This window comes from Mobula birostris, chromosome 15 (genome assembly GCF_030028105.1).
Source record: "Mobula birostris isolate sMobBir1 chromosome 15, sMobBir1.hap1, whole genome shotgun sequence".
Lineage (NCBI taxonomy): Eukaryota > Metazoa > Chordata > Chondrichthyes > Myliobatiformes > Myliobatidae > Mobula > Mobula birostris.
The window spans coordinates 2,312,767-2,336,056 of record NC_092384.1 but is presented as its reverse complement, the minus strand read 5'-3'; the positions used below and the strand labels follow the sequence as shown (position 1 = coordinate 2,336,056).

Sequence of the window (23,290 nt, the reverse complement as noted above, 5' to 3'; positions counted from 1 at the left end):
AAAAGGAGGAAGTCACGGAGGGATTGTCTACTGAGTCTCTGTGGATGGAAGTTAGAAACAGGAAGGGCTCAATAACTCTAATGGGTGTTTTTTATAGAACATCCAATAGTAACAGAAACATCAAGGAGCAGATAGGGAGACAGATTCTGGAACGGTGCAATAATAACAGGGTCGTCGTGATGGGGGATTTTAATTTCCTCAATATTGATTGGCATCTCCCTAGAGCGAGGGGTTTAGATGGGGTGGAGTTTGTTAGGTGTGTTCAGCAGGGTTTCCTTTCTTCCTTTCTTTTTTAATCTTTTTATTAATTTTCAAATTCATAAACATAGCAACAATACTCGTACAAAGAGATTGGGGTTACATTATTGGTAATTAACATATGCGAATAAAATCTACAGATAATACAGGTATATTAGGCCTCCCAAACTCTTAATATAATTAAACATGATAAGAAGAAAAATGAAAAAATATCAAGGAAAAAAAACCCAAATTAGATAAAAAACTAAACTAACTAAACTAAACTGAACACTAACTAAACTAAACAAAGTTGGGCTATTATATTACTTCGAATTCAAACATTAATATCATTAACTCTTGCTCCTCTGTCGATATATTTAGGTTAATAAAAAGGATTCAGAAAAGGTCAAGCTACGTCATATGAAAGTGTTGAATAAATGGCCTCCAAGTCTCTTCAAATTTAACCGAAGGATCAAAAGTGATGCTTCTGATTTTTTTCTAAATTTAAACAAGATATAGTTTGGGAAAACCATTGAAACATAGTAGGGGGATTGATCTCTTTGCAATTCAGTAAAATGGATCCCTTAGCCATTAATGTTACAAATGCAATCATCCGACGAGCTGAAGAGGATAAATGATTATGTTGCATCATTGGTAAACCAAAAATTGCGGTAATAGGATGAGGTTGTAAATCAATACGCAAAACTGCTGAAGTAATATCAAAGGTGTCTTTCAATATTTTTCCAAAAGAGGGCAAGACCAGAACATATGAGTCAAAGAAGCTTCTTCAGAGTGACATCTGTCACAAACAGGACGTATCTGAGAGTGAAAACGAGCTAGTTTATCTTTAGACATGTGGGCCATATGTGCCACCTTAAATTGTATCAATGTATATTTAGCACATATAGAGGAAACGTTAACTAATGGAAAAATGTTCTCCCATTTCTCTATAGGTAAGGGAATTGAAGTTCCCTTTCCCATTCATTCTTAATTTTATCAGATATACCTGGCTGTATTTTCATAATCATATCATACATAATTACTGTTAAACCCTTCTGATAAGGGCTTAAACCTAATTCTTTTTCCGTGATATCAGTTGGACATGAAGTCGGAAGTTAAAAAGTTTCTAATTTGTAAGTATTTAAAAAAATGGGATCTGGGCAAATTATTGCTGAACATCTACGCTCTGTCCGCCAGAGAAAGCAGGATCTCCCAGTGGCCACACATTTTAATTCCACATCCCATTCCCATTCTGACATGTCTATCCACGGCCTCCTCTACTGTAAAGATGAAGCCACACTCAGGTTGGAGGAACAACACCTTATATTCCGTCTGGGTAGCCTCCAACCTGATGGCATGAAATTCGACTTCTCTAACTTCTGCTAGGCCCCACCTCCCCCTCGTACCCCATCTGTTACTTATTTTTATGCACACATTCTTTCTCTCACTCTCCTTTTTCTCCCTCTGACCCTCTCAATATACCTCTTGCCCATCGTCTGGGTCCCTCCCTGCCTTGTCTTTCTTCCCGGACCTCCTGTCCCATGATCCTCTCATATCCCTTTTGCCAATCACCTGTCCAGCTCTTGGCTCCATCCCTCCCCCTCCTGTCTTCTCCTATCATTTTGGATTTCCCCCTCCCCCTCCAACTTTCAAATCTCTTACTCACTCTTCCTTCAGTTAGTCCTGACGAAGGGTCTTGGCCTGAAACGTCGACTGCACCTCTTCCTAGAAATGCTGCCTGGCCTGCTGCGTTCACCAGCAACTTTGATCTGAACAAATTATATTTATTAGAAAACTGTTCAAAAGACATGAAACAGTTATCCAAGAATAAATCACGAAAACATATTATACCCTTCATTTTCCAGACCAAAAAGGCTTGATCCAAAACAGAGGATTGGAAAAGAAATTACATATAATAGGACTTGATAAAATAAACTTGTTCAAACCAAAAAATGTATGAAATTTAAACCATATTAGTAATGTCTATTTAATTATTGTATTGACCATTTGTTTATTCAATTTAGAGAGAACAAAAGGAAGCAAAGTCCCTAAAATAGAAACCACTGAAAACCCCTGTACAGAATTACATTCAGGATTTACCCATTGTGGACTTGGAATTATATCCAAATCCTGTGTCCAAAATATTAAATATCGAATATTATTTGCCCAGTAATAAAATCTTAAATTCAGCAATGCCAAACCACCATCCTTTTTTGGACTTCTGTAAGTATTTTTTACTTAGTCTAGGATTTTTATTCAGCCATATATATGAGGCAATTTTAGAATCAACAGTATCAAAATAGGATTTAGAAATAAAAATCGGTACCACTTGAAATAGGTATAAAAATTTAGGTAGAGTAATCATCTTAATAGCATTCATTCGGCCAATCAGTGATAAAGACAATGGGGACTACTTAGTAAACAATTGTTTAATCTGATTAATTAAAAGTAAAAAATTGAGTTTAAATAAATCCTTATGCTTCTTAGTAATTTTAACACCCAGATAAGTACAATAGTCAGTAACCAATCTGAATGGTGAACATCTATAAATTGGAACCTGCATATTTAATGGGAAGAGTTCACTCTTATTAAGATTCAATTTGTAGTCAGAAAAGTTATTAAACTGAGCAAGCAGGGATATTACTGCCGGAATGGATTTCTCAGGGTTAGAGATATGTAGTAACACATCATCTGCATATAGTGATAACTTGTGTATCTCATTCCCACGGGTAATGCCAAGTATATTAGGTGAGTCACGGATAGCAATAGCTAAGGGTTCCAAGGCAATATCGAATAATAATGGGCTAAGAGGACAGCCCTGCCTAGTGCCACGAAACAACTGAAAAAAGGGAGATCTTTGATTATTGGTAAATATCAAAGCCGAAGGGGTAAGGTATATCAATTTAACCCAAGATATAAATATCGGACTAAAATTACATTTCTCAAGTGTACTAAATAAATATTCCCATTCGACTCTGTCAAATGCTTTCTCAGTGTCCAGTGAAATGACACATTCTGGAGTTCTAGATGAAGAAGTATATACAATATTCATTAATCTCCTAATATGAAAAGACAAATAACGATTTGGAATACATCCAGTCTGGTCGACAGAAATAATTTGAGGTAATACATTCTCCAATCTAGTTGCCAGTATTTTAGAAAAGATCTTGGAACCCACATTCAGCAAGGATATAGGCCTATATGATGCACATTCAGAAGGATCCTTATCTTTTTTAAGAATTAGGGAAATAGAAGCTGCATAAAAAGATTGTGGTAATTTACCTATAAATAATGCATCCTTATAGATTCTACATAACCAAGGAGAAAGTATAGTAGAAAAGGATTTTAAAAATTCTACTGTATAGCCGTCCAGATCAGGTGCTTCACCTGAATTCATTGAAAAAAAAAGCATTCTTTATTTCTTCTTCCGTAAAAGGTGCATCTAATATTAAACATTCATTGGGTGGTAATTTCAGAATGTTCAATTTCCTTAAAAATTCATGCATTATAGTGGGGTCATCAGGAAAGTCTGATTGATATAAAGAAGTATAAAATTCTTGAAAAGATTTGTTTATTTCATCATGATAAACCATTAGAGTACCGTCTCTTTTACGAATCTTAATGATCTGGCATTTAACTGAAGTTCAAAAAACTAGGTAATGATAGAGATCTAGAAGATTATAAGGCTAACAGGAAGGAGCTTAAGAATGACATTCGGAGAGCCAGAAGGGGCTATGAGAAGGCCTTGGTGAGCAGGATTAAGGAAAACCACAAGGAATTCTGTAAGTATGTGAAGAGCAAGAGGATAGGACGTGAGAGAATAGGATCAATCATGTGTGACAGTGGAAAAGTCTTTTATGGAACCAGAGGAGATAGCGGAGGTACTGAATGAGTATCTTGCTTCAGTGTTCACTATGGAAAAAGACCTTGGTGTTTGTAGGGATGACTTACAGCAAACTGAAAGGCTTGAGCATATAAACGTTAAGAAAGAGGATGTGTTGGAGCATTTGGAATGCATCAAGTTGGATAAGTCATGGACAAGATGTACCCCAGGCTACTGTGGGACATGAGGGAGGAGATTGCTGAGCCTCTGGCAATGATCTTTGCATCATCAATGGGGATGGGGGAGGTTCTGAAGGAATGGAGGGTTGCAGATGTTGTTTCCTTATTCAGAAAGGGCGTAGAGATAGCCCAGATATTTTAGACCAGTGAGTCATACTTCAGTGGTTGGTAAGTTGATGAAGAAGATCCTGAGAGGCAGGATTTATAAACATTTGGAGAGGCAGAATATGATTAGGATTAGCCAGCATGGCTTTGTCAAAGGCTGGCCGTGCCTGACGAGCCTGATTGAATTTTTTGAGGACGTGACTAAACACGTAGATGTGGTGCATATGGATTTCAGTAAGGCAATTGATAAGGTACCCCATGCATGGCTTATTGAGAACGAAAGGAGACATGGGATCCAAGGGGATCTTGCTTTGTGGATCCAGAACCGGCTTGCCCACAGAAGGTAAAGAGTGGTTGTAGACGGGTCATATCCTCTATGGAGGTCAGTGACCACTGGTGTTCCTCAGGGATCTGTTCTGGGACCCCTCCTCATCATGATTTTTATAAATGACCTGGAGGAGGAAGTGGAGGGATGGGTTAGTAAATTTGTCAATGACACAAATGTTGAAGATGTTGTGGCTAGTGTGGAGGGCTGTCAGAGGTTACAGTGGTACATTGATAGGATACAAAACTGGGCTGAGAAGTGGCAGATGGAGTTCAACCCAGATAAATGTGAGGCGGTTCATTTTGGGAGGTCAAATATGATGGTAGAATAAAGAATTAAGTGTCAGACTCTTGGCAGTGTGGAGGATCAGAGGGATCTTGGCATCCATGTCCATCGACACTCAAAGCTGCTGCACAGGTTGACTCTGTGGTTAAGAAGGCATATGGTGCATTGGCCTTCATCAACCGTGGGATTGAGTTCAAGAGCTGAGAAGTAATGTTACAGCTATATACTGTAGGACCCTGATCCGACCCTACTTGGAGTACGGTGCTCAGTTCTGGTTGCCTCACTGCAGGAAGGATGTGGAAACTATAGAAAGGGTGCAGAGGAGATTTACAAGGCTGTTGCCTGGATTGGGGAGCATGCCTAATGAGAAAGGTTTGAGTGAACTCGGTCTTTCCTCCTCGGAGAGACAGAGAATGAGAGGAGATCTGATAGAGGTATATACGATGATGAGAGGCATTGATCGTGTGGATAGTCAGAGGCTTTTTCCCAAGGCTAAAATGGCTATCGTGAGAGGGCACAGTTTTAGGGTGCTTGGAAGTAGGTACAGATGAGATGTCAGGGGTAAGTTTTTTTAAGATGAGAGTGGTTAGTACATGGAATGGGCTGCCGGCGATGGTGGTGGAGGCGAATACGATGGGGTCTTTTCAGAGACTCCTGGAGATGGGCATGGAGCTTGGAAAATACAGGGCTAGGGCTAGGGGTAACCCAAGGTAATTTCTAAAACAAGTACATTTTCGGCACAGCATTGTGAGCCGATGGGGTTGTATTGTGCTGTGGGTTTTCTATGTTTCTATGTTTCTAATCACTGCAATGTGTTTCAAATTCAGAGTGCCAGAATTTGCATGATATTCCAAGGGGGAGCAGGGGCAGTGGAGAGGGGAGAGAGAGGAGGGGATAGAGGGAGGAAGGGGGGAGACAGCGGGAAGAAGGAGAGAGAGTGGGGGAAAGGGAGAAGGGGGAAGATGAGGGAGAGAGGTGGAGTTGCTGGAGTTCTTTGAGGATATAATGATCGCAGCGGATAGAGGGGAAGAGCTAGACATTTACTTGGATTTCCAGAAGGCGTTGGATAAGGTCCACCATAAAGGACTTATCCATAAGATAAGAATGCATAGGGTTGGGGTGATGTATTAGTATGGATAGAGGATTGGTTAACTAATAGAAAGCAGAAAGATAGGATACATGGGCCACAGGGGTTAGTGCTGGGCCCACAACTGTATACATTAACGAACTGGAAGAGGGGACAATGTGTTGTGTCTAAGTTGACTGATGATACTAAATTGAGTAGAAAAGCAAATTGTGCAGAAGATACGGAGAGTCTGTAGAGATATGGATAGGTTAAATGAGTGGGCAAGGGTCTGGCAGATGGAGTACGATGCTGGAAAATGCGAGGTCATCCACTTGTGAAGGAAAAATGAAAGAACAGATTATCATTTAAGTGGTAAAGAATTGCAGCATGCTGCTGTGCAGAGGGATGTGGAGGTGCTTGTTCCTGAATGACAAAAGGTTGGTTTGCAGGTGGAGCAGACTCTCAGGAAGGCAAGTGGAATGTTGGCCTTTGTTGATAGAGGGACTGAATTTAAGACCAGGGAGGTTCTGCTGCAACTGTACAGAGTACTACTGATGTGGCCACACCTACATACAGTTCTGGTCTCCTTGCTTGAGGAAGGATATACTGGCTTTGGTGGCAGTGCAGAGGAAGTTCACCAGGTTGATTCCAGAGATCAGGGTCCTAAATGAGTGTACAGCATTGAGTGGTGATACAGCAACAACCATGCACTCAATATCGGAAAGACCAAAGAACTAATTGTGAACTTCCGAAAGGACAAGATGAGGACACACACACACACACACACACACACACACACACACACACACACACACACACATCCTCACAGAGTGATCAGTCATGGATAGGATGAGCAAATCCAAGTTCCTGGGTGTCAGGATTTCTGAGGATCTATTCTGGGCTCAGCATATTGATGCATTTAGAAAGAAGGCATGACCGCAGCTGTATTTCATTCAGACTTTCAGAAGGTTTGGTATTTCACCAAAGACACTCGCAGATTTCTACAGACATACCGTGGAGAGCATTCTAACTGGCTGCATCACCATCTGGTTTGGGGGGAGGGGTGCGAGGCACTGCACAGGACCTGAATGGACATTGAACTTTGGTTCACCTTAATCCTACTTACCAAGGACCTTTCATGGCTCCTCCTGGTTTTCCTAATTCTCTTTTTTATTTCGTTTTTGCCTTCCTTATGGTCGTCATTTGCTCCATTTGATCCTAACTTCCGAAGTTTACATACTTTTCTCCACATCTCTGATATGGACTTGCCAGAAAAAAAGGTGTTCCTCATTAACTATTTCTAGTTCCTGCCTAATGTCCTCATAATTTGCCCTACTCCAATTTAAGACTCTCCTACAAAGACCATATCTATCCTTACCTGCAGCTATCCTGAATGTTAAGCAGTTGTGGTCACCGTTCCCCAACTGTTCACCCACTGAGAGGTCAGGCACCTGACCAGACTCATTACCTAGTACAGTCCTGCTCTCGTTGGACCATCTACATGTTTATTTAAGAACCCCTCTTCGATTAGAAATATAGACATAGAAAATTGGATTCACTTAACAAATTCTGCCCTATCTAAGCCCCCTGCACTAAGAAGGTTCCAGTTTTTATTAGGAAGTTGAAATCCCCCTGTTAACAACCCTGTTATTTTTATATATGTAGACATTGGTCAAACCAAGACAGTTTGCTCTGGAGTATTGGAGACGGAAGGCTAGAACATGAGAGGGTAAACAGACAGAATCTTCCCCCTGGGTAGAAGTGTCAAGATAGATGATTTCGACGTGAGAAATTTCAAGGAGTCGTGTCTGCATTTTGTTTATTTATTTTTACACAGATAATGATAAGTGCCCGGAATGAGCTGCCAGGTGCCGTGCTGGAAGCAGATTCAATCGTGGTGTTTAAAATACAGTTAGATTAACATAAAGGTATGCAGGGAATGGAGAGTAATGTTTTGTACATGTAGAAGATGTTCAGTGTAATTGGCCATCAGGTCTGGAACAGTGAGCTGAAGAGCCTATTCATATAAAATTCACTCAGTGATAATAGGAATGCTGCATATTGGATAAAATCAGATGTAGGAGGAAGTTGCTGCAATATTTTCTGTGTTGTTTCAGAGTTCTGTATTTGGAGCAGGACTCTGAAGTGATAACATCTTCCCTTATTTCCTAGATCACAAATGAGTCATTTGAAAAGAGCACAAATTATTTCTGAGTGTTTGTAAAAAAGAGACATTAAACAGGAAGTTAGTATCTTATGGAATGCCCCAAGAGAATAAATGGAAAAGGTTTTCTATAGCACAGATGGGGAAATTGACATTAGCTGTTTCAGAGGGTGCTAAGATTGAATTTATGAAGGTGAATCAGCAAGACTGCAATAAATCCTCTGACCACATGCTTAAATTAATTCATAACTATGGAACTGTCAGCTGCTTTACAGGTAGAACAAGTACAGTATCTTTTCATAAAACTCCAGCTGAAATAAAGTTCAAAATAACTACATTCACTCATATTATCCAGAGGGAACTAACAAGCTAGCTAGCGAATTCAATACTTGGCCTGAGAGGTCGGCTTCTAAGCTCTGTTACTGAATGACCCTTCGACTACTATCAGATTAATTCCATCGTGACATGCTAATCAGACAGCCACATCTGCGCCAGGAGTGACGATCTGCAGCTCCTTACGGACCGAGTTAGGGAACTGGAGATGTAGCTGGTTGTAAGAACAGGAAGGCAGATTATTATCTAAATGGAGTCAAGTTAGGAAAAGGGGAAGCACAACGAGATCTAGGTGTTCTTGTACATCAGACACTGAAAGCAAGCATGCAAGTACAGCAGGCAGTGAAGAAAGCTAATGGCATGCTGGCCTACATAACAAGGGGAATTGAGTATAAGAGCAAAGAGGTCCTTCTGCAGCTGTACAGGGCCCTGGTGAGACCACACCTGGAGTACTGTGTGCAGTTTCGGTCTCCAAATTTGAGGAAGGACATTCTTGCTATTGAGGGAGTGTAGCGGAGGTTCACAAGGTTAATTCCCGGCATGGCAGGACTGTCATATGTTGAAAGATTGGAGTGACTGGGCTTGTATACTCTGGAATTTAGAAGGCTGAGAGGGGATCTTATTGAAACATATAAGATTATTAATGTATTGGACTTGCTGGAGGTAGGAAGCATGTTCCCGCTGATGGGTGAGTCCAAAACCAGAGGCCACAGTTTAAGAATTAGGGGTAGGCCATTTAGAACGGACTTGAGGAAAAACTTTTTCACCCAGAGAGTGGTGGATATATGGAATGCTCGGCCCCAGAAGGCTGTGGAGGCCAAGTCTCTGGGTGCTTTCAAAAAAGAGATGGATAGAGCTCTTAAAGATAGTGGAATCAAAGGTTATGGGGATAAGGCAGGAACTGGATACTGATTGTGCATGATCAGCCATGATCACAGTGAATGGTGGTGTTGGATCGAGGGACCGAATGGCCTACTCCTGCACCTATTGTCTGTTGTCTATTGTCTTTTGTCAATGACCTTTGTCTTGTCAGGGAAAGTGAGGAAGTGATAGATAGGAGTTATAGGCAAGTAGTCACACCAGGGCCTCGGGAGATAGATAGGTGGGTAATAGTCAGGAGAGGGAAGGGCAGGAGTCAGGTACTAGAGAGTCACCCTGTGGCTGTCTTCTTTAATAATAAGTACTAAACTAACAAAGATGGGCTATTATATTACATCGAATACAATCATTAATGTCATTAACTCTGCTCCCCTGTCGATATATTTTAGGTTAATAAAAAGGATTCAGAAAAGGTCAAGCTACATCATATGAAAGTGTTGAATAAATGGACTCCAAGGCTCTTCAAATTTAACCAAGGGATAAAAAGTGGCACTTCTGATTTTTCTAAATTTAAACAAGATATAGTTTGGGAAAACCATTGAAATGTAGTAGTGGGATTGATCTCTTTCCAATTCAGTAAAATGGATCTTTTAGCCATTAATGTAACAAATGCAATCATCCAACGAGCTGAAAAGGATAAATAACTATGTTCCATCATTGGTAAACCAAAAATTGCGGGCATAGGATGAGGTTGTAAATCAATACGCAAAACTGCTGAAGTAATATCAAAGATGTCTTTCCAATATTTTTCCAAAAGAGGGCAAGACCAAAACATATGAGTCAAAGAAGCTTCTTCAGAGTGACATCTGTCACAAACAGGAATTATCTGAGAGTGAAAACGAGCTAGTTTATCTTTTAGACATGTAGGCCATATGTGCCACCTTAAATTGTATCAACGTATATTTAGCACATATAGAGGAAACGTTAACTAATGGAAAAATGTTCTCCCATTTCTCTATAGGTAAGTGAATTGAAGTTCCCTTTCCCATTGATTCTTAATTTTATCAGATATACCTGGCTGTATTTTCATAATCATATCATACATAATTACTGTTAAACCCTTCTGATAAGGGCTTAAACCTAATTCTTTTTTCCGCGACGTCAGTTGGACATGAACTCAGAATGGTATGTAGCGTAGTACTTTAAAAGTTTCTAATTTGTAAGTATTTAAAAAAATGGGATCTGGGCAAATTATATTTATTAGACAACTGTTCAAAAGGCATGAAACAGTTATCCAAGAATAAATCACAAAAACATATTATACCCTTCATTTTCCAGACCAAAAAGGCTTGATCCAAAACAGAGGATTGGAAAAGAAATTACATATAATAGGGCTTGATAAAATAAATTTGTTTAAACCAAAAAATGTATGAAATTTAAACCATATTCGTAATGTGTATTTAATTATTGGATTAACCATTTGTTTATTCAATTTAGAGAGAACAAAAGGAAGCAAAGTCCCTAAAATAGAAACCACTGAAAACCCCTGTACAGAATTACATTCAGGATTTACCCATTGTGGACTTGGAATTATATCCAAATCCTGTGTCCAAAATATTAAATATCGAATATTATTTGCCCAGTAATAAAATCTTAAATTCAGCAATGCCAAACCACCATCCTTTTTTGGACTGTAAGTATTTTTTACTTAGTCTAGGATTTTTATCGTGCCATATATATCAGGCAATTTTTGAATCAACAGTATCAAAAAAGTATTTAGAAATAAAAATTGGTACCGCTTGAAATAGGTATAAAAATTTCGGTAGAATATTCATCTTAATAGCATTCATTCGGCCAATCAGTGATAAAGCCACTGGGGACCATTCAGTAAACAATTGTTTAACCTGATTAATTAAAAGTAAAAAATTGAGTTTAAAAAAGTCCTTATGCTTCTTAGTAATTTTAACACCCAGATAAGTACAATAGTCAGTAACCAATCTGAATGGTGAACGTCTATAAATTGGAACCTGCATATTTAATGGGAAGAGTTCACTCTTATTAAGATTCAATTTGTAGTCAGAAAAGTTATTAAACTGAGCAAGCAGGGATATTACTGCCGGAATGGATTTCTCAGGGTTAGAGATATGTAGTAACACATCATCTGCATATAGTGATAACTTGTGTATCTCATTCCCACGGGTAATGCCAAGTATATTAGGTGAGTCACGAATAGCAATAGCTAAGGGATCCAAGGCAATATCGAATAATAATGGACTAAGAGGACAGCCCTGCCTAGTGTCACGAAACAACTGAAAAAAGGGAGATCTTTGATTATTGGTAAATATCAAAGCCGAAGGGGTAAGGTATATCAATTTAACCCAAGATATAAATATCGGACTAAAATTACATTTCTCAAGTGTACTAAATAAATATTCCCATTCGACTCTGTCAAATGCTTTCTCAGTGTCCAGTGAAATGACACATTCTGGAGTTCTAGGTGAAGAAGTATATACAATATTCATTAATCTCCTAATATGAAAAGACAAATAACGATTTGGAATACATCCAGTCTGGTCGACAGAAATAATTTGAGGTAATACATTCTCCAATCTAGTTGCCAGTATTTTAGAAAAGATCTTGGAACCCACATTCAGCAAGGATATAGGCCTATATGATGCACATTCAGTAGGATCCTTATCTTTTCTAAGAATTAGGGTGTTACGTACCCCGTAACTGGGTTGCCAAACCGGCAGAAATGGAACACTCGTTGGAGTCTGGATTACTAGGAACTAATAAAGTTTTATTAAAGAAACAAATAATATACAGTACTCTAATCGTAATGATATAAGTATATCAGTTTAGCAATGATAATACACACCTATACACAGAACTAGGGTAATAGGAATCAACCAAGCTCTATCGCAGTCTAGGGGTAAAATGATCAGTCTTACGGTGACGCAGAGTTCATTTCAGCTTAGTGCAGTTCGCAGTAATCGCTGTTGTACCGTTGGGGGGGGGGGGGTGCAATTTGGTTCAGGTAGACCTTTGATATCTTCGCAGTTGGTTTCAAGCAAACCCTTTTTGATGTCTTCTATCCCGCTGTGGTCACTGACTGTGACCCCTCCGTTCCGGATACGGTCGTTGTTCTGTGGTGAACCCAGCACCCAGGCAAGGGCGGACACACACACCAGGTTCCCACCGATCGTACATTTACACTCTGTGAGCCTATGGTCGGTTCAGGCGAACCAGACCTCCAAACTCCCAGCACTTGTGGGGGCACACCGCTCTTTCCAGGGTCTCATTGTCTTGTGGTCTCGTGGTGGTCAGTGCCTTAGCAAACCTGCTCTTTTTATCACCCTGCTGGGGTATCAGCTGTCCATCAAACTTCAAACAGTTCAGGTTCAAAGCAACCAGTCTGTCAATATTCTGAATTGTGTTTCTTTTCCGTTAATCACTCTCTCATCTCTTATTAGTATTTTGAAAGTTTCTCCATTGTCTCTCTTATCTCTCCCATTAGCATCAATCGTCCGATAGCTTGGTTTGGCGTCACAAGGGAAATAGAATCTCCATAAAAAGATTGTGGTAATTTACCTATAAATAATGCATCCTTAAAGATTCTACACAACCAAGGAGAAAGTATAGTAGAAAAGGATTTTAAATATTCTGCTGTATAGTCGTCCAGATCAGGCGCTTCACCTGAATTCATCGAAATAAATAGCATTCTTTATTTCTTCTTCCGTAAAAGGTGCATCTAATATTAAACATTCACTGGGTGGTAATTTCAGAATGTTCAATTTCCTTAAAAATTCATGCATTATAGTGGGGTCATCAGGAAATTCTGATTGATGTAAAGAAGTATAAAATTATTGAAAAGATTTGTTTATCTCATCATGATCAACCGTTAGAGTACCAGCTCTTTTACAAATCTTAATCATCTGGCATTTAACTGAAGTTCAAAAAACTAGGTAATGATAGAGATCTTGAAGATTATAAGGATAACAGGAAGGAGCTTAAAAATGACATTCGGAGAGCCAGAAGGGGCTATGAGAAGGCCTTGGTGAGCAGGATTAAGGAAAACCACAAGGAATTCTGCAAGTATGTGAAGAGCAAGAGGATAGGACGTGAGAGAATAGGACCAATCATGTGTGACAGTGGAAAAGTCTGTATGGAACCGGAGGAGATAGCGGAGGTACTGAATGAGTATTTTGCTTCAGTATTCACTATGGAAAAAGACCTTGGTGATCGTAGGGATTACTTACAGCAGACTGAAAAGCTTGAGCATATAGACATTAAGAAAGAGGATGTGTTGGAGCTTTTGGAATGCATCAAGTTGGATAAGTCATGGACAAGATGTACCCCAGGCTACTGTGGGACGTGAGAGAGGAGATTGCTGAGCCTCTGGCAATGATCTTTGCATCATCAATGGGAACGGGGGAAGTTCTGAAGGAATGGAGGGTTGCAGATGTTGTTTCCTTATTCAGAAAGGGCGTAGAGATAGCCCAGAAATTATAGACCAGTGAGTCTTCCTTCAGTGGTTGGTAAGTTGATGAAGAAGATCCTGAGAGGCAGGATTTATAAACATTTGGAGAGGCAGAAAATGATTAGGATTAGTCAGCATGGCTTTGTCAAAGGCTGGCCGTGCCTGACGAGCCTGATTGAATTTTTTGAGGATGTGACTAAACACGTAGATGTAGTGTATATGGATTTCAGTAAGGCAATTGATAAGGTACCCCATGCATGGCTTATTGAGAAAGTAAGGAGACGTGGGATCCAAGGGGACATTGCTTTGTGGATCCAGAACTGGCTTGCCCACAGAAGGTAAAGAGTGGTTGTTGACGGGTCAGATTCCGCATGGGAGTCGGTGACCAGTGATGTTTCTCAGGGATCTGTTCTGGGATCCCTCCTCATCGTGATTTTTATAAATGACCTGGAGGAGGAAGTGGAGAGATGGGTTAGTAAATTAGCTGATGACACGAAGGTTAGGGGTGTTATGGATAGTGTGGAGGGCTGTTAGAATTTACAGCGGGACATCGATAGGATGCAAAACTGGGCTGAGAAGTGGCAGGTGGAGTTCATCCCAGATAAGCGTGAGGTGGTTTATTTTGGTCGGTCAAATACGATAGCAGAATAAAGTATTAAGGGTCAGACTCTTGGCAGTGTGGAGGATCAGAGGGATCTTGGGGTCCGAGTCCATAGGACACTCAAAGCTGCTGTGCAGGTTGATTTTGTGGTTAAGAAGGCATACGGTGCATTGGCCTTCATCAACCGTGGGATTCAGTTCAAGAGCCGAGAAGTAATGTTACAGCTATATACTGTAGGACCCTGATCAGACTCTACTTGGAGTACGGTGCTCAGTTCTGGTTACCTCACTGCAGGAAGGATGTGGAAACTATAGATAGCGTACAGAGGAGATTTACAAGGCTGTTGCCTGGATTGGGGAGAATGCCTTATGAGAATAGGTTGAGGGAACTTGGCCTGTCCTCCTCGGAGAGATGGAGAATGAGAGGAGATCTGATAGAGGTGCATATGATGATGAGAGGCATTGATCGTGTGGATAGTCAGAGGCTTTTTCCCAGGGCAGAAATGGCTATCGTGAGAGGGCACAGATGTCAGGGGTAAGTTTTTTTAAGCTGAGAGTGGTTAGTACATGGAATGGGCTGCCGGTGATGGTGGTGGAGGCGAATAAGATAAAGTCTTTTCAGAGACTCCTGGAGATGGGCATGGAGCTTGGAAAATACAGGGCTAGGGCTAGGGGTAACCCAAGGTAATTTCTAAAACAAGTACATTTTCGGCACAGCATTGTGAGCCGATGGGGTTGTATTGTGCTGTGGGTTTTCTATGTTTCTATGTTTCTAATCACTGCAATGTGTTTCAAATTCAGAGTGCCAGAATTTGCATGATATTCCAAGGGGGAGCAGGGGCGGTGGAGAAGGGAGAGAGAGGAGGGGATAGAGGGAGGAAGGGGGGAGACAGCGGGAGGAAGGAGAGAGAGTGAGGGAGGGGGACAAGGGGGAAGATGAGGGAGAGAGGTGGAGTTGCTGGATTTCTTTGAGGATATAATGATCGCAGTGGATAGAGGGGAAGAGCTAGACATTTACTTGGATTTCCAGAAGGCGTTGGATAAGGTGCACCATAAAGGACTTATCCATAAGATAAGAATGCATAGGGTTGGGGTGATGTATTAGTATGGATAGAGGATTGGTTAACTAATGGAAAGCAGAAAGATAGGATACATGGGCCACAGGGGTTAGTGCTGGGCCCACAACTGTATACATTAACGAACTGGAAGAGGGGACCATGTGTTTGTCTAAGTTGACTGATGATACTAAATTGAGTAGAAAAGCAAATTGTGCAGAAGATACGGAGAGTCTGTAGAGATATGGATAGGTTAAATGAGTGGGCAAGGGTCTGGCAGATGGAGAACGATGCTGGAAAATGCGAGGTCATCCACTTGTGAAGGAAAATTGAAAGGACAGATTATCATTTAAGTGGTAAAGAATTGCAGCATGCTGCTGTGCAGAGGGATGTGGAGGTGCTTGTTCCTGAATGACAAAAGGTTGGTTTGCAGGTGGAGCAGACTCTCAGGAAGGCAAGTGGAGTTTTGACCTTTGTTGATAGAGGGACTGAATTTAAGATCAGGGAGGTTATGCTGCAACTGTACAGAGTACTACTGATGTGGCCACACCTACATACAGTTCTGGTCTCCTTGCTTGAGGAAGGATATACTGGCTTTGGTGGCAGTGCAGAGGAAGTTCACCAGGTTGATTCCAGAGATCAGAGATCTGAAAGGACAAGATGAGGATACACACACACACACACACACACACACACACACACACACACACACACATCCTCACAGAGTGATCAGTCATGGATAGGATGAGAAAATCCAAGTTCCTGGGTGTCAGTATCTCTGAGGATCTATTCTGGGCTCAGCACATTGATGCATTTATAAAGAAGGCATGACCGCAGCTGTATTTCATTCAGACTTTCAGAAGGTTCGGTATTTCACCAAAGGCACTCGCAGATTTCTACAGACATACCGTGGAGACCATTCTAACTGGCTGCATCACCATCTGGTTTGGGAGGAGGGGTGCGAGGCACTGCACAGGATCTGAATGGACATTGGACTTTGGTTCATCTTAATCCTACTTGCCAAGGACCTTTCATGGCTCCTCCTGGTTTCCCTAATTCTCTTTTTTAGTTCGTTTTTGCCTCCCTTATGGTCGTCATGTGCTCCATTTGATCCTGACTTCCGAAGCTTTACATACTTTTCCTTTTTCTTCTTGATTAAATTCATCAGGTTTCTGGACACCCAAGCTTCGCTTATCTTTCCATCCTTGTCCTTCTTTCTAACAGGACTGGCAAATGACACTTAAAGGGTTGACGGTGGATATGCAATGGCAAGCATTTAAAGATTGCATGGATGAACTACAACAATTGTTCATCCCAGTTTGCCAAAAGAATAAATCAAGGAAGGTAGTGCACCCGTGGCTGACAAGAGAAATTAGGGATAGTATCAATTCCAAAGAAGAAGCATACAAATTAGCCAGAAAAAGTGGCTCACCTGAGGACTGGGAGAAATTCAGAGTTCAGCAGAGGAGGACAAAGGGCTTAATTAGGAAGGAAAAAAAAGATTATGAGAGAAAACTGGCAGGGAACATAAAAACTGACTGTAAAAGCTTTTATAGATATGTAAAAAGGAAAAGACTGGTAAAGACAAATGTAGGTCCCCTACAGACAGAAACAGGTGAATTGATTATGGGGAGCAAGGACATGGCAGACCAATTGAATAATTACTTTGGTTCTGTCTTCACTAAGGAGGACATAAATAATCTTCCAGAAATAATAGGGGACAGAGGGTCCAGTGAGATGGAGGAACTGAGCGAAATACATGTTAGTAGGGAAGTGGTGTTAGGTAAATTGAAGGGATTGAAGGCAGATAAATCCCCAGGGCCAGATGGTCTGCATCCCAGAGTGCTTAAGGAAGTAGCCCAAGAAATAGTGGATGCATTAGTGATAATTTTTCAAAACTCATTAGATTCTGGACTAGTTCCTGAGGATTGGAGGGTGGCTAATGTAACCCCACTTTTTAAAAAAGGAGGGAGAGAGAAACCGGGGAATTATAAACCGGTTAGCCTAATGTCGGTGGTGGGGAAACTGCTGGAGTCAGTTATCAGAGATGTGATGACAGCACATTTGGAAAGCGGTGAAATCATCGGACAAAGTCAGCATGGATTTGTGAAAGGAAAATCATGTCTGACGAATCTCATAGAATTTTCTGAGGATGTAACTAATAGAGCGGATAGGGGAGAACCAGTGGATGTGGTATATTTAGATTTTCAAAAGGCTTTTGACAAGGTCCCACACAGGAGATTAGTGTGCAAACTTAAAGCACACGGTATTGGGAGTAAGGTATTGATGTGGATAGAGAATTGGTTGGCGGACAGGAAGCGAAGAGTGGGAATAAACGGGACCTTTTCAGAATAGCAGGCAGTGACTAGTGGGGTACCGCAAGGCTCAGTGCTGGGACCCCAGTTGTTTACAATATATATTAATGACTTGGATGAGGAAATTAAATGCAGCATCTCCAAGCTTGCGGATGACATGAAGCTGGGCGGCAGTGTTAGCTGTGAGGAGGATGCTAAGAGGATGCAGGGTGACTTGGATAGGTTGGGTGAGTGGGAAAATTCATGGCAGATGCAATTTAATGTGGATAAATGTGAAGGTATCCACTTTGGTGGCAAAAATAGGAAAACAGATTATTATCCGAATGGTGGCCGATTAGGAAAAGGGGAGGTGCAACGAGACCTGGGTGTCATTATACACCAGTCATTGAAAGTGGGCATGCAGGTACAGCAGGCGGTGAAAAAGGCGAATGGTATGCTGGCATTTATAGCGAGAGGATTCGAGTACAGGAGCAGGGAGGTACTACTGCAGTTGTACAAGGCCTTGGTGAGACCACACCTAGAGTATTGTGTGCAGTTTTGGTCCCCTAATCTGAGGAAAGACATTCTTGCCATAGAGGTAGTACAAAGAAGGTTCACCAGATTGATTCCTGGGATGGCAGGACTTATATGAAGAAAGACTGGATCGACTCGGCTTGTACTCGTTGGAATTTAGAAGATTGAGGGGGGATCTGATTGAAATGTATAAAATCCTAAAGGGATTGGACAGGCTAGATGCAGGAAGATTGCTCCCGATGTTGGGGAAGTCCAGAACGAGGTGTCACAGTTTGAGGATAAAGGGGAAGCCTTTTAGGACTGAGATTAGGAAGAACTTCTTCACACAGAGAGTGGTGAATCTGTGGAATTCTCTGCCACAGGAAACAGTTGAGGCCGGTTCATTGGCTATATTTAAGAGGGAGTTAGATATGGCCCTTGTGGCTACGGGGATCAGGGCGTATGGAGGGAAGGCTGGTGCAAGGTTCTGAGTTGGATGATCAGCCATGATCATAATAAATGGCGGTGCAGGCTCGAATGGCCGAATGGCCTACTCCTGCACCTATTTTCTATGTTTCTATGTTTCTATGTACACTGTGCAATTGCTCTTTTAACACTCTCCACATCTCTGATATGGACTTGCCAGAAAAAAAGGTGTTCGTAATTAACTCTTCCCAGTTCCTGCCTAATGGCCTCATAATTTGCCCTACTCCAATTTAAGACTCTCATTGTCATTGTCAGTGGGAACTAAATGAGAAAAATGTAGGCATATGCACAAGGAGATAAAAATATAGGTTATAATAATATTCATTTTAACTTTTACAGTTTCAGTTTGGATAGTCGTGGAATAGAGTGCTTGGAGGAGAGATTGCATATATCCCATAATATCTGATGATGAAGGGAAGGAGATATTTGAAACAATTTCTATTGTCAGGAGAGAAGTTTCTTTGATGAACTCATAAGGCCTAAGGTCCACAGGTGACGGATCATGATGGCTCTGGGAGGAAGTGGGTGCAGGAATTGATTGTAGTCAATTGCAAACTGCTAGATCTCACTGGATGTGTACAGGTCTGAGAGGCCTGGGAAAATTAGCAGTGTGACAACTAATGGTGGCTGGAGCTCAGGTGCAGGAAACTATAAGCCAGTGAGTCTAAAATCTGGGAGTATGATGGTCACAGAAATTCTGCAAATGCTGTAAATCCAGAGAAAGAAACATAAAATGCTACAGTGACTCAGCAGGTCATTTATACCCTCAGTTCTAAATAGCAAGCTCCAAAACAAGGAGCTTCTGCAAACAGATTCTTCACTTCCTCACCTGAAGATCACAGTGAAAAAGGTGAGCTGTTTCAAATTCCTGGTGTTAACATCTCTGAAGATGAATGGTGAGTCCAGCATATTGACACAATTACAAAGAAGCAATGACAGGACTATATTCCATTCCAGGAAACTTGGTGTGACTCTTTCAAATGTCCACAGATGCAGCATGGAGAGCATTGACTGGCTGCTTCAGCATCTGGGATGGAAGGGCCAGTGCACAGAATCTGAAACAAGCTGCAGACAGTTGTAAATTCCGCCAGCTCCACCATGGCCACTCGCTTCCCCAGCATCGAGGACATCTTCAACAGCCTCTGACTCAAGAAGCTGGCATCCATCATCCAGGACATGGCCACTTCTCACTGATACCAGGAAAGAGGAGGTCAAGCAGAGTGAAGACAAAGACTTAATGTTTCAATAACAGCTTCTTCCGCTCTGCTACTAGATTTCAAAATGCACAGTGAGCCCATGAACACTAACCCACTCCATGGATGCTACCGAGGGTGTCAAGTTCCTCTGGTAGTTCACGTGTATTATTCTGGAAATATGATGCAATCAATTATCAAGGAGAGAAGAGCAGGTAAAGGGAAATCCACGGGACGATGGGACAGCTGAACAGGGATGACCAAGGATCTCTGAAGGAGGCAGCACAGAGAAACAGAGTGGTGAAGAAGGTATTGGAGGGAGGGGAGTTGGCTTTCATTACCCAGGGCAAGAACATAAAAGAAGGCATTCTCATTACAACTTTAGAGAATGTTGGTCAGTCTACATCTGAGGCTGCGTGCAGTTCTGGTCATCACACTGTAGAAAGGAAGTGAATGCACTGCGCGGGTGAAAAGGAGATTCAATAGGTTGTTGCCTGGGAGTGAACATTTGAATTATAACGTGACGCTTGATACTTCGAGTTACTTTTCATTGCAACAGATATTGCTGAGCAAATGGGGGTGAGCTGTACTATCTGGGACTATGACAGACATGGAAAGAAGAGAGAGAGAGAGCAATAAACCCTTTCCCTCTAACAGGGCGTCTAAACCAGACGGCATAGCGTAGGTCTGATGTGAGGAGTAAGAGCTGTAGATGGGAACTAACGGGGGTATGTTTCACACGGGATGTGGCTAGAATCTGGACTGCACTAACTGAGAGGGTGTTGGAGGCAGTGATTCTCACAACCTGTGGACAAACACTTGAATCACCAGGGTCCAGTAGAACACCGTCAAAGTGCTGCTATCTGGCATCGTGGTAGATGCGTAGCTGTGATAGCATGGGCACAGTAGGCCGAAGGTCCTGGTTCTGGGCCGCATGAACCCATGGCTCCATTTGCGATTGAAAATCATTAACGAATGGGAGGGGGAGCCCCAGGAATCAGTAATGGGGCTCCAGCACTTCCTAGTCTGTAAATGACGGGAGGAGGAACTCAGTGATTTCTCAGTGATCGGAAACTGGATGGGCAAACTCCCCCTAAAGTTTGATACTTTCCTGATGTTCCTCAGCCTGAGGTGTATCTCTGAATCCCGGTCCCGTTGCGAGGAATGACATGCAGAATCTGTCAACGATCACATGTCGCCCTCCCTTGCACCGATACTCCGAGCTCACTCTGACCCATGCAGATGGAGTGACAATGATCAAAGCTCACACACAGCACAGCCCACGTCACTTTCAATCTTTATTAATACTTAACAAATGTACAAACGAAATAAGATCAGGAATATTGTATCATTTCTTAATGCATGCATTACTAAATGACAATAAAATAGGACTGCGTGTCCTCATAATCTAATCTAATCAATATAACAACTCCAGACAACTCGCGATAGAGATCCAGTTAACATCGTGTGGTTTATAACACTACAACGCACCGGTCCTAACCTGCCTTCTGAATGAACCATTCCGACACAGCTTTAACTCTAAACTGTGAATATGATTCAAACTCAGCCCTCCTCCTTCACTGGGTCAATTTCTGGAGTCGATGCTGAAGTTTCACCTCCACTCGGGGGCCGGGAAGAATTGAACCCACGTTGAAAATTAGCTCTTGAGAGCTTGATGAAGTGTGAAGATTTCACTTAGTCTCTGCCACCCTGGTCTTTCCTGTCCAGGTACTTCACTGCAGCTTTAACCCATTCCGCACTGGCCATAGTGCAAATCTTCATATTCTTCCTGTTGGTGAATCTGAAACAGAACAAACAGTGGCGATTACGGGAGAGTCATTAAACATTGTTCAAACACTCTGCAGATGCACGTTGAAACACTTACATGACGGCAGGTGTCGGGCACAAGGGAGCTTCCTTGTAACTCTTAAGCCTCCTGTGAGAAATGGGCGTTGTCTTAAACGTCTCACAGCATTCTAGCGTTACGATTGCGGCTGACGGAGAATGAAAAACAAATAGTTAGATACTGCTGGATATCTCAGCCCACTCTAACCAACGCGAACGCTCTGCCTCGCACATGAAGGCCGTTACCCCCCAAGACGTTTTACAGTGTAAATCCGTCCTTCATTTAAACGACTCTACGCCATTCCTCCACCGATCTTATGACCCTTCCATTCCCTTTTGCTGACTGCCATTCTCGACCCTCTCTCCAAGAGAATCATTCCACTCTGAGCCGTTCAATACCACCACCAACCGATGGGACGCGGGGAGAGCTGATCACGGTTCATTGTCGGGATTGGGTGTGGAATAGTGGGAATAAGGAAACTCTCTTACCTGGGCCGGGTGCAGCCTGCTTGAAACAGCAGATCCACAGAGCTGCCAAAATTGGGACCACGCAGAGCGCTGCCTTCATCTTGTCCTATACCAGGGTGGAATTGATGACCGTGTGATGCACCAGCTCTCATATTCTGCTTTATAAAGGGTGCTGGCAGCAGTCATACCCATCAATTTAGCGCTTGTCTGGAAAGTCCCGCAAACACCAGCACTGGCCACTGCTCCGCTGTTCCATAAAAAGTGAAGTACAGGAATTCTCCGAATGGCCGTTCGGTGGTTAAGCTTTAAAGGCGTTCTTTAACTTCCTGGGACTGTCATTCTTCGTACTGGCGCCTCTGAATTCTTTCAGGCAATCCCACATCCGATTCAGAGGGGAAGAGAAAGTTGAAATACAACAGCCACTTTCCATTGCATGAGTTCTCCCCGTGCACTGGGATATGGCTGAAAGTGCAAGATCAGCCGGTTCGAGACAGCGGACCAGCACATGGGATGATAATATTGTTGCAATCAAGGAAAGTTGGTTGAGTGAAGTACAGGGCTGGCGATTCAATGTCCCAGGGTATAGAAATTCCAGGCGTGACGGAGCGGACATGGCACTCCTGATGGGAAGAAGATTACTGCACTACTCAGGGAGGAAATCCTGGAGGGATTGGCTGATGAGACTGTCGGACTCATTCGGTCATTCAACAAGAAACAGGCACTTCAGTCCATCTCGACCTTACCATACTGACCATCGACCTAGTCCCATTCGTCGCGATTGGACTGTATTTTTCTGAATGCTTCCGAACCATTTGCTTATCCGAAGTCTTTAAGAGTCGTGCAGACATCAATGAAACCTTTGGCAGCTGATGGCGGAGTTACAACTCAGATCCTTCTCAAGGATACTCTCTCACCTTACATCTATACCCTCTCCATTTTAGTTGTCTTACTCTGAGGAAT

General features: G+C 42.0%; 1 protein-coding gene across 1 annotated transcript; it reads right to left on the bottom strand.

The window, feature by feature from the left end:
- Window positions 1–21,356: 21,356 nt before the first annotated feature.
- LOC140210213 (monocyte chemotactic protein 1B-like) lies at window positions 21,357–22,597 on the bottom strand. The gene is made up of 3 exons (XM_072279089.1): window positions 22,352–22,597; window positions 21,903–22,011; window positions 21,357–21,818 (listed from the first exon to the last, which is right to left on the bottom strand). The coding sequence occupies exons 1-3, from the start codon at window positions 22,428–22,430 to the stop codon at window positions 21,713–21,715; spliced, it is 294 nt and encodes a 97-aa protein (XP_072135190.1). The 5' UTR covers window positions 22,431–22,597; the 3' UTR covers window positions 21,357–21,712.
- Between the last annotated feature and the right edge of the window lie 693 nt (window positions 22,598–23,290).

Bases quoted from the DNA above. Each gene is read 5' to 3' on its own strand.
- LOC140210213 (XM_072279089.1), bottom strand. From the start codon at position 22,430: ATGAAGGCAGCGCTCTGCGTGGTCCCAATTTTGGCAGCTCTGTGGATC. The intron at 22,012-22,351 runs GTAAGAGAGTTT...ATTCTCCGTCAG, and splicing joins GCAGGCTGCACCCGGCCCAG to CCGCAATCGTAACGCTAGAA. The intron at 21,819-21,902 runs GTAAGTGTTTCA...GTTCTGTTTCAG, and splicing joins TGCCCGACACCTGCCGTCAT to ATTCACCAACAGGAAGAATA.